At 25.1% G+C, this 12,598-nt stretch overlaps 1 protein-coding gene across 2 annotated transcripts; it reads right to left on the bottom strand.

The window, feature by feature from the left end:
• Positions 1-395: 395 nt before the first annotated feature.
• On the bottom strand, positions 396-5,047 carry LOC127266565 (putative cullin-like protein 2). Of its 2 annotated transcripts, none has more exons than XM_051296841.1 (8): positions 4,978-5,047; positions 4,074-4,238; positions 3,415-3,514; positions 2,463-2,648; positions 2,326-2,373; positions 1,690-1,893; positions 1,528-1,605; positions 396-756 (listed from the first exon to the last, which is right to left on the bottom strand). In XM_051296841.1, coding segments are annotated over exons 1-8 (858 nt in total). In that variant the 5' UTR covers positions 4,980-5,047; the 3' UTR covers positions 396-681. The 2 variants fall into 2 exon arrangements, with proteins under 2 accessions (XP_051152798.1, XP_051152799.1); XM_051296842.1 differs by lacking the exon at positions 4,978-5,047 and adding an exon at positions 4,848-4,937.
• Positions 5,048-12,598: the final 7,551 nt, after the last annotated feature.

The following is a 12,598-nucleotide window of genomic DNA, read 5'->3' as shown; positions in this document are numbered from 1 at the left end:
AGATGACTTAGAATTGCAATACCCAATCATATATCAAAATCAATCAAAATAAAAAATAAATATATATACATAAAATTGCTCAAAATTTAAGGTTTACATTTAATGGACTCACACTGCTTTGAAACATAAGAAAAGCACCCGTGGCCACTACATGGATAATTTATATTTTTTATATTAAAAATAAAAAAATATACTAATATATAAATTAAAAATTTTCATGAGACTAAAAAAGTCAATTTACCCTAATAATTATTATGTATCATCTACCTCTCATATAACCAATCAAAATTTTCTACCAATAAAAAAATTAAAAAAAAAATTCAAAAATTGTTAGAAATTCTTGCTTTTCATTTAGTGGGACCCATAATAAGTTCAAATATTGAGTTGAGGCGAGAGAATATAAGGTTTAGTAACCTCCACCAATTGTCAAACAAATCATCCTTCTTGTTGCTTTCAGCTACTTCATGTTGTTCAACCACAGACAGCAGCCATAAGGGACAACATAGTAAATAGTTTCAAAAAAAAACATTTCAACGATAGCCAAAAACAAAAAATAATGTCGAATTCTGGTAAATACCCTCCAAGAAGTTGTAACCTTCAGCCTTAATTGGCCATGGTCCAGATTTATTAGCATCATCACAGTCACAGAACTGAAGAACTCAAACACAAAATTAAGTCGAACTACTTGAGGTTGGCGGACGACAGCATGCGCGGAAGATCATCCTTTTCGACAGCCATTAGTACATCATGTACCCTCTGCAAGAACACAGGACTTAGATCATACACTAGCTCAAGAATATAAGTGAATCGCATTCAAGAAAAAAGTCGATCATCGGAATATAAATTTTAAAATTTAAATAATAGAAACACCCTTATAGTTTTAATTAAAAAAGGCAAAATTGCCCATAACTCCCTTGTGGTTTTGAAACTCAGCGTAAATTCCCCTCTCCTTTAAAAATTGCATGGTACCCCCTTATACTTTAAAAAATATTGCATGAAACCACTTTGTGGTTTCAAAACTCAGCATAAATCCCCATTTTACTTTAAAAAATTGCATGACGCTCACTTATACTTTCAAAAATATTGCATAAAACCCCCTGCCATGCAAAACATATAGATAGGAAATCATTTTTTTATCACATGAGGAAAGTTTCATGGTGGTGGGGTTTCATGCAATGTTTTTTAAAGTATAAGGGGGTACCATGCAATTTTTAAAGTAGAGGGGGAATTTACGCTGAGTTTCGAAACCACAAGGGGATTTATGGGCAATTTTGCCTTAAAAAAAATATTATTATTACACATTTAATTCAAACACTCCAAATATTTAGAAATATTTGAAAAGGCTAAAACGAGATAAAACCAACTAAAAGGTTGTCTATAATTGTTTTTTAAAATATATTATATATAATTTTAAAATTATTTTATATTATATATAAAAGGAAAAGTTTCGGCCCTTCGCCAAAACATTTTTCTAACTTCACCACTGATTGGTATGGTAGAAAAAAGACATTAGATCCGAGAACTTACCTTCAACAACAAAGACTCGCTAGTTGGATGGAGATAATCTCTAGCAATCTGCCTTTCAAGAAGCAAATGTGTCTGAACCTGGATTTGCCGAAATAAATGTTACTAATTCATGATGCGCACGTGCAAGTTCAATGTTGTTTATCGAGAAATATGCTTAATTACCTTCGCCATATAGGCACGGGTGTCATCCCTACAAATCCAGCCTGAAGCATTCCACTTATAGTAGGCAGCCACATTGTCGAGCATCGGTGTTTCAAAGTCATGCTTATATACAAACAAGGATCCCATTCCAAACTCAACAAAAATCTCAACAACATTCTTCATTAATTCGTGATCTATTAATTGTCCTTGTCGTAATCTACCAAGCTGATCGAAAAAAAAAAAAAAAAAAAAAAAAAAAAAACGTTAGCTCTAATAGAAATTATAGAAGTTTTGGAGTAATAGCAAAATATTGGGTATTTGACAAAAAAAATTACTGATAACAAATAGTACCAAAAGTTATAGGGTAAATTATATACACCTGTTTGTATTTTAGTAAAAATGTATAAAATACCCTGTGTTTTATTTATTGCATGAAACCACATTGTATTAATATAAAGTTTTCACGAAATACCATTTTCATCCAAAATTGATATTTGATTGCAAACATGAACTCAATAATGCAAGTTTTATACAAATAAAAGAAATACAAGATCTTAAATAATTTTTTTAAATAAAATAAATAAATAAATAATCCTTCATTTTATAAGAGTAATCTAAAACCTCGCAGAAATGAGAGTAATAAAATGCAAGGCGTACCAAAGCTATAGCAGCATTAACTATTTCCACTTTATTCGTCTTGTAAACCTGAAATCAGAATCCGATTGGGTTAATATAGATTAGGGACGAGTAAAGAAATTAAATAATACCATAATCGAGTTGTTAAATGAGGCTACCAGGTCATAGAAGCATATCACAGCCAGCTCCCCAAGTGCTGGAGACTTATGTCGATGTACAAAGTAGCGGTCAAGATATCTAAAGATTCTACCAAGCGAATTCGCCATAGATTGATGATTCTTCCACCTTTTAACAAGCTCCTTCAAAAGGTTTTCGTCGCACTTTCCCATCAAAGAAGGCTGGACCTGAAAAAGGAGAGGAGTAAATTCGACATCAATGTAAAGGATAATAATAATATAGGTGTGAAAGAATAAAATTTATTCGAAATTATTAAGCTTAAAACATGCCATAATCATAAAATTCATGTAAACTTTCAACTACTCATATAACTACTAATTACATGTGATTCTATAAATGAATACCGAATCCTATAACCTTATTTATCAAAATAAATGACCTCGGACAATTAAAACATGTAACTATAGCAACCGGTAATAATAATCCTACTCATAATTATATTCTATAAAGAATATAATGAATACAAAAATCATTGGCCATGCCTTCACTTAGTGCGCCACTGACAACTATGATCAATAATGAATACAACCAATTTCAATGCATCGATCAAAAGCAACAACTGAGATAATTAACCCTTTCGGGTTTCAACTAAAATATTGGACATGTACTTTTCGAGTGTTGTTCAAGAAGATCTAAAAAAAACACAGCTGAGATGAGTAAGGCGTCAAATTAATGTCATCCTCGAATTCGATAACACATAAATATTCAGTTATTACAAACACATGGACATAGTAGAGGGCTTATAAAGTCATGCCATTAAATGGGAAAACACTGTGTGTTTGTTTTGTGAGTTTTTGGAAAATAATTTTTTTTATGTGAAGTATAAAGAATTGTGTATGAAATATAAAAATAATGAATGTGTATAGTGTATTAATTTTTTGGAGAAAACGTGTAGAAAAAAACTTTAAAAGAACAAAGCAGACATGTTCTTACCGTTAATACGAGGTATTCTTTGATAGACTTCCCGTAATGCTCATACAATTTTGGAGCACAATCATATGGACCATTTTGGTTACACATCATATATGCCAACCTGCGGATAAATATGAATGATAATGATTAATAATCGACACTTTCGCAATCTTAAAGTCATAGTTGTAAATGGGGCACGCGCTAAGGCTTGAAACCATTAGTATACTTTTAGTATGCATAATACATATATAGTATCGAACAAAAATGAACTTCAATATACACAGTATAAAATATCAAATAGAAACATAAAAGGGAAATAAAACAATTTATGCATAAGCAGTGACACAAACCCTAAACTAAAAAAAACATAAGATAAAAGTTTATGAGAAAAAAAGAGACAGCCATTGCTTTACACGGCGCAATGGAAGGCGAAAGAAAGTGATTAGATCAAAGAAGAAGATTTAAGCCTAATCAAGAAAACAAAAAACCCTAACCCTAATTAACCCTAATCAACATAACTAAATAACAAAACCATTGCACCTTGCGCCGCGGCAATGAAGCATAAGCCGTGCGCATTGCCATATCAATTGCAAATGGCAGACGGCGACGTATACAACTATTCTTAAATTTATACAATATATACTTATCTATATTTGAAATTCAAAGCATTAAAGCAATACGTATAGAGACTGAAGACTTCGGATGGGTTTATAAGTGGCGTCGATCCTTGATCAAGATTATTAATAATCTTTGTAATCCCTTCTTGTAGGTATGGCCATCCTTCCTCGAAAGAAATCGGCCCCTTCCCCTTCCAACTCATTGTCAGCTCTAGCAAATTCAAAGCCCTGAATAATAGAAAGTCACAAATTAACGCAGCTTGAAATAAATGGCGCGGACTTAAGGAGAAAGAAAACAACAAGAAGCTAGGATCATCAAACTCAACATTCATAAAAACCAAAAATTATCTATAGCAGTAGAATTATATCCTAACACCTAAATCCATAATTAATTTTACATTACAGTATGAGTTCATCATTATAATCAAACATAGAGACGACTAAATATCCTCTTTAGAAGATTAACTCTACAAGAAATCCGTACAGGCCTAATTAACTACATAACTGCAAATTAAATGAAAATGAAAATCCTCATAAAGTTAACAGCTACCAGTGGCTATGGATTAATCATCATATATAACAAAAAACTAACAATCAAAACAAGAATCAGCTACAATACTACCAAAACCATCAATTAAATATCACAAATCTACGTATCCACCAAATGAAAATAACAAAAAAACCCCAGGAACACTGAATGCCAAAAAATAATTCTCCTGAAAGCGTAATTAGGCGAAATACAAACCGTTTACCAAAATCAAGATGAAATTAATTAACTAAGAAAGAAACGAAGCCCAATCGAAATCTTGGGCATAAAACCGCCGCAATTAACCGTACCATTTCAACGATTATCAACAAGCACAACGCTGATCGATCGCACAATAAAAACAACTACGATTACAGAATCAGAATAACGCTTAAACCCCGTAAAATCGAATCGGAGGAGATGAGAAGAAGGTAAACGTACATGGAGAGAGAGGTTTCTTGCGATTAATAAGTTGAGAGTGAGAGCGAGAGTGAGAATGCATTCGTGCAGTGTATGGATGGCAGTCTCGAGCGATATTTACAGCAGGGTTTTACTGGGCTTTTTCAAGATATTTACAGCTGAGTTTTACTGGGCTTTTTGAAAAAATTGGCTAAGTCAAAGTATCATTAAGTCAAAGTATTATTTAAAAATTTAGCTTTCAAACGAACTTTTAAAATTACTATATTTATAAATTATAAGAGTTTTCAAAAACTACTATAAGTAAAATAATATTTCAAAGTATCTATTTTTTAATTTTAATCTGTCTAAAGCATTTTTAGTAGTACGATTTTTACAATTTACAATATATTATACAAATATCGTTACTTTTATATCACACGATACTGATAAGGTTATTTTAGTTATTTTTATTTTATTTTTACTTATATCTCAATATAATACTAATATTTCATGCAAAAAGCAAACGGATACATAGTTATGGGACGAAGATAGTAGAAGTTTTGAAAACACCCGAAATATTAAATATAGGGATATTCAAACATTTTATTTTCTCTTCCAACCTCGTACCGTCACATTAAATATCATCAATATAGGATAATTATAAGATTTCTCAAAACTTGTGGTGATTTAGAAGTTTTGAAAACACCTGAAATATTAAATATAGGGATATTCAAACATTTTATTTTCTCTTCCAACCTCGTACCGTCACATTAAATGTCATCAATATAGGAGAATTATAAGATTTCTCAAAACTCGTGGTGATTTAGAAGTTTTGAAAACACCTGAAATATTAAATATAGGGATATTCAAAAATTTTATTTTCTCTTCCAACCTCGTACCGTCGCATTAAATATCATCAATATAGGAGAACTATAAGATTTCTCAAAACTCATGGTGATTTAGAAGTTTTAAAAAAATTCATATAAAGTACTTGTGAGAACCCTTATATATTTTACGGCCCACGGTGCCATTAATAAAAAAAAAAATTACTCCATATCATTTATCTCAAAATAAATTATTATAGAATTTTTTTTATTAATTTTATATTTATTTTCAAATGTTTTAATAAATTTAAGAATCATAATATTTTATAATAAAATAATAATAATAAAATAAATAACAATGAAATAACTTTTTTAAGAAAAATAATATTATTTAAAATAAATTTAAATAATTCAAATGAATATCTAATAATAAAATTATAATTTGCTTTATTTACTTGGAATAAAAAATGTAATATAAATTAGGTTGTGTAAACAAAATTATACTTACTAAAATATAATTATATATAATACCATGATAGTAAATAAATATAAAATATAAATATTATATCATTGATAATTACTAAAAAAAATATTATATTTTTTTTTTATTATAAGGCGAGAATTGCATTTTTTTTCTTGTTATAATATTAGTGTTTTCAAAATAAAAATTAATATACTATATAATTAAAAAAATAAAATATGTATTTTAATAGTTTAAATACTATTTTTTCAATAAAATATATAATATGAATTAAATTTGGTAGAAAATAAAATTTTATATTTTAATACAATGAAAGAAATATTAAACTATCAATTTATAATTTGCAAAAAAAAACTGGATAATTTATTGTAATATAAAAAATATATATATAATTATTTATATACATAATAAAAATTATAAAAATATATATATAATATTATCAATAAAAAAAATATTATCAATAAAAAAATTATCAAAAAGTATTTGGATTCCAACTTTATGGCTGTGCAGAAAAAACACAACAAAATTTAAAAAAAACCAAAAAAAATCTAAAAATTATAAAAATATTATCAATAAAACACAAATATTATCAATAAAAAAATTTTATCAATAAAAAAAATATTATCAAAAAAGTTTTGTGATTCCAATTTTATGACTGCGCAGGAAAAACACAACAAAATAAACAATTTAGAAAAACCAAAAAATCTAAAAATTATAAAAATATATATATATATAAATATTATCAATAAAGAATAATAACAAAATAACTCAATATTATCAATAAAAACAATATTATCAATAAAAAAAATTATCAAAAAAGTATTTGAGATTCCAAGCTGCTTAGAAAAAACACAACAAAATAAAAATAATATAAAATCTAAAAATTATAAAAATAAAAATATTATAAAAAAATTATAAAAATAAAAAACACAACAAAATAAACAATTTAGAAAAAACCAAAAAAAATCTAAAAAATTATAAAAATATATAAAAAAAAATATCAAAACAACTCAATATTATCAATAAAAAAATATTATCAATAAAAAAAAAAACTATCAAAAAAGTAACAGCATCAATAATAATAAATGTCAATATTTTTATTCTCACCTTTTAGCCGCATTACCCTTCCCTCAGATGTCTTCTGTTTTTTCTTTTAACAGAAATAGATGAACGGTGTTCAATGCATATCTATATATATATATATATAAATAAATAAATAAGCAGTTTTCCTCCACTAACATTAAAACCACTGTCTCACTATTTTAAAATGGTCATTCACATCCTCTATAATTTATTTTGATAATTAAAAATAATAATAAACTCTAAATCTAAGAATAAAAATTAAAAAACTTGTAATTAAAAAAAAAACCAAAAAAATCTCAAAATTCTGAGATGGCATAATTACAGAATTTTACAAAAAAAAAAATGGGATCCACGCTTGAGCTCTTATATATATATATAATATGATATGATATATGATTATAGAAGTTTTGATAATTTCTATATTTTTTAATTTTAATTCTTAAACTACTGTATTCCAAATTTTGTATATGATGTCTTTGTTTCTTAAACAAATTTTCTCTTTAAATATCCATTTTTCAAGTATTAATTTTATTTATTTTTTTTGACTAAATTACTTTATAGTTTTTATACAATATTTTGTTTTATATTATTTGTAAGCAATATTTTGTTTTCTATTGTATATAAAATAAATAATTAATACAAAAAAAAACAATATATGAAAGTAATACTATTATAAAAAATAATAATAATAATCCACATAAATGCATTATACATTTAAATAATACAATAAATATAAACTTAGAAATTACACCAAAATAAACAATTACATACTCCATCCGTCCCATTGAAATGTTATCATTTTCGATTTTCGTCCGTCCCAAAACAAGGTTACCATTTTCTAATTTAGTAATTGTACTATCTACTTAACATAATAAATACCCTTTCATCTTACAATATAGTACACAAATATCATTACTTTTATATTACACCGTACTAATAGGGGTATTTTTGTCTTTTTAACTATAGTCAAATATAATATTAATATTCAAAAATCTACGTATAAAAAGAAAACGCCACCCTTCCAATGAGACGGAGGGAATATGACAAAATACAATGCACAACCACTAAACAACTAACTTATTAAAGCTAATGCCAAAATAAATATCATATAAAAATAATATTGTAATCAAACAAAAAATATACATTATATTAAAAAAATAGCTTATTAACAATATAAAATAAAATATTGTACTTCCTCTGTTCCGGTGCAAGATTGTCGTTTACTTTTTGCACGTAGATTTTTTAATATCAGTATTATAATGGATTGTAGTGAAAAAGACGAAAATACCTATATTAGTATTGTGTAATATAAAAGTAATGACATTTGTGTAATATAGTGTAAGATGGAAGAATATTTATTATGTTAGATAGGTGGTACAATTACTAAATTAGGAAATGGTAACCTTATTTTGGGACGAACGAAAATGGAAAATGATAACATTTCAATAGGACGGAGGGAGTATAAAGATTATAAATAATTTAGTCCAAAAAATAATATCCTGATATAGAATTTTTTGAAAAGAAATTTTACTTAGGAAATGAAAGACACGCCACATACAAATATTCAAAATACAACAAAATTATTTAAGAAAATTTAAAGGGTAACTTATATAAAACTCCATTGTATTTTAGTTAAAAGGCATAAAACACATCGTATTTTATTTATTGCATGAAATTCCCTTGTGTTAATGTAAAATTTGCACGAAACACCATTTTCGTCCAAAACTGATATTTGATTGTAAATATGAACTTAATAATGCAATACAAATAAAAATGATAAAATATCTTAAATATTTTTTTGAATAAAATAAATATATAAATAATTTATTAATCTTTCATTTTATAATTTTTTGGAAACAAATTGCTATCTCATTTTTACAAAATTATAAAAATAAATAATTGATCAATTATTCATTTATTTATTTTATTCAAAAAAAAATATATTTAAGATATTTTAGGTATTTTATTTGTATAAAACTTGCATAATTTAGTTATTTATTTAGAACTTTGGATAAGGAGAATGTTTTATACAAATTTTAAAATAATATAAGAAAATTTCATGCAATAAATAAAATACAAAATATTTTATGCATTTTTACTAAAAACACATAGAGTGTTATATAATTTACTGAAGTTTAAATTAAAATTAAAAGTGTGGAGTTCTCAAAACTCCTGTAATTAAAAATACAAAAGTTTTTAGAACTACTTTAAATAAAAAGGTTTTCTATTACGGTATATAGTTAGAAGAGAAAATAAAAGTTCTAAAAATTCATATCTTTAATATTTTAAGTGTTTTTTCAGAACTTTTATGTTTTTATATTTAAGAGTTTTGAAAATTCTTAGGTTGTGTTCTTTTGTAAGTTTTACCACATATGTTTACTATTGAGATTCTTTTCTTTTTTCAAAAATATTACATCAAGCAATTAATTTTTTTATATTATACTATAAATTTATTTTACATTCAAAACATCATATCAATATTTATTTATATCACATCAAATAATTATTCAAATACAACTTTTTACTGTTCAAAAATCAAAACCCAAAATCTCAAACCCACAAACAAACACACCCTTACATTTTATAAATATATGAGTTTCCAAAACTCCTTTCAAGACTAAATCTTTACAACAATGTTTGACTTGGGTCATTATTTTAAAAAACCTCATTTTACTTGCTTGTTTAAGCGTGTGTTATTTTATACTCCCTTCGTCCAGCTAGAAAGTATACATGTTTCTATTTTGGGATGTCTAGTTACAAAGTAAACATTTCATTAAATACTTTGCTTTTTTCCACAAATACCCTTACTTTACATCACATCATTACTTTTACACTAAAAAAGCAAGGGCAAAAATATCATTACACTACTTTTAACTACCCACTATAATTAAAATACTATTATTTCTTAAACACCGCGCCGAAAGTAATTGAATACTTTTCTTGTGGACGGAGGGAGTAAAATTTTACCAAATTTTTATTATTTATTACTCTTTCTTCCACGGTCTACGCTTTCTATTTTCATATAATTATTTTCACTAATACATTTCTTACTTACTTACTAATTACTCAATACCTAAAACTCTATGCCTAAGCTAAGGTGAATAATTTTAAGTGGGACGGGGCTGTAGTATATTTTTCTAACAATATCAAATTGAATATTTATTTTTAAATTTTTATATTATACTAAAAATTAATTTTATATTCAAAACTTCGTACAACTATTCAAATTTAAGAGGTAAACTATTCAAATTTCAAATTAAAATCCAAATTTCCAAACAAACACACCCTAAATTTTCATCTGAAAATATTGATTCTATAACTTTTATTTAAATATATTTTTATTTACGTGCTTAATTATTATTATGTAAAATATTACTTCTTCTGTCTCATGTATATGCCTTTTTTCCACTCTGGTCCGTCCATCTACATACAATATTTTTTAAATAAAAAATAATTAATAGTATATTTTATATTATCACACTATTCAAATAAAATAAATAAATAAATATATACTCTCTCCATTCTAATACAATAGTTGTGTTTACCTTGTTCGTCTCAAAATAATAATCTCATTTTCATAAATAATCATATCACTATAAAATTATTCTTACTTTTTCATTATTATTATACAATTATCACTACTTTTTACACTAATGCACTCAAAAGGACAAAAAAGTATTTTACCCGTACTTTTTACTCACTATCAATATAATATCAATATTTTTAAATTCTATGTCAAACACAACTCAAACTATTCTGGGACGGAGGGAGTATATATTGTAAAATTTTTATTATTTTTAAATCATACAAAATATTAAAATACAAGTAAATATGTTTCTTTGAATTTGATTTTATTTTTAAATTTTTAAATTTTTTATTTAAATAATATTTTGATATGATATTTTATGAGAAAAAATAATACTATACTAAAATTAAGCCGTGGGAGTTCTAAATATTCTCGAGATAAATAGTGGTGTCTCCTATTTTATTCATTATAAATGAAAGTATCAACGTAATTTGATAGTCATTTGGTCTAAATGAATCGTATGACTGAATAGTTATTTTTATTTGAAAAGTTTATTTATTTATTTTTTTATTTCAAATCCAAAAAGTATTATTCAATTTTTATGATTTTTTAAAATATATATTATTTTATCTTATTAAATACATATTATAAATATTAAATTTAAATAGTTTATTCTCTTAATAATTTTTTATTGCATTATTCTCATGTGTATTGCCAAAAATAAAATATATATACACATCAATATAATATACTATTTTTTCCGTCTCAACTACCGTGTCCCTTTGTAAACACAGGAATTTAGGATGATATAATAAGTAAATAATTAAAAATATATTATTGAAAACAATAATAGTATAATAAAAATAATTCTAAATTAATATTAATATTAATATAACTAATTACTCTAATTAAAATTAAAAAAATTATAAATTAAAAAACTTAAAATGTAATTAAATTGTATAATTCTTTTCCAAAAACGCAAAGTGACAGAATAAGTGGGATCAACGAAAATGAAAATGTGAACATGGTAAATAAAACGGAAATAGTATATAATATATAATTTATCCATTCACAAAAGTAATAATAATTCAATAAAAACATACTTCCTCCGTCCCATAACAAAGTATCCATTTTTTCATTTTAGTCTGTTCTATAACAAAGTATCCATTTTCTTTTTTAGTAACTGTACTATCTACCTAACATTACAAATACCCTTACAACTTACAATATATTACACAAATGTCATTACTTTTATATCACACGTACTAATAAGGTTATTTTAGTCATTTCTACTTTATTCCTACTATATCCCAATATAATACTAATATTTCTAAAACTACGTATAAAAAGCAAATAGACACTTATTTCTGGGTTGGATGGAGTATTATTTTAATTCTTTATTATATAATTATTATAATTGTTTATAAAAATATATTTTCTTCCTAGGATTATTTATGTTATAATATCCTCCATAAAGACTAAAAATAATAATATTTTAATAAAAAAGTGAAATAAATAAAAAATAAAATAAACATATAATGAAAATTTATTAAAGTGTTAATAATAAGATAGTATGATAATAAATAAAAAAAAAATGAAGTGATAAATTAATTATTATTTTATTAATCATATTGTAACGAAATAAAATTATTAACTTAAGTGATTAATTATTGGTGAATCTCATTTTTCATTCTAAAAGTTGTATTGAACAATTATTTTTATTATTATAAAACTTAGAGACACTCCCTC

Source organism: Andrographis paniculata, unplaced genomic scaffold (genome assembly GCF_009805555.1).
Source record: "Andrographis paniculata isolate CXL003 unplaced genomic scaffold, ASM980555v1 Contig76END, whole genome shotgun sequence".
Taxonomy (NCBI): domain Eukaryota; kingdom Viridiplantae; phylum Streptophyta; class Magnoliopsida; order Lamiales; family Acanthaceae; genus Andrographis; species Andrographis paniculata.
This window is presented reverse-complemented; position numbering and strand designations above follow the sequence as displayed.

Excerpts from the sequence above, each read along its gene's own strand:
- LOC127266565 (XM_051296841.1), bottom strand. Across the intron at positions 2,374-2,462 it reads TGATATGCTTCTATGACCTG|GTTTACAAGACGAATAAAGT; the intron begins GTAGCCTCATTT and ends TTCTGATTTCAG. Across the intron at positions 757-1,527 it reads GCGAGTCTTTGTTGTTGAAG|AGGGTACATGATGTACTAAT; the intron begins GTAAGTTCTCGG and ends GTGTTCTTGCAG.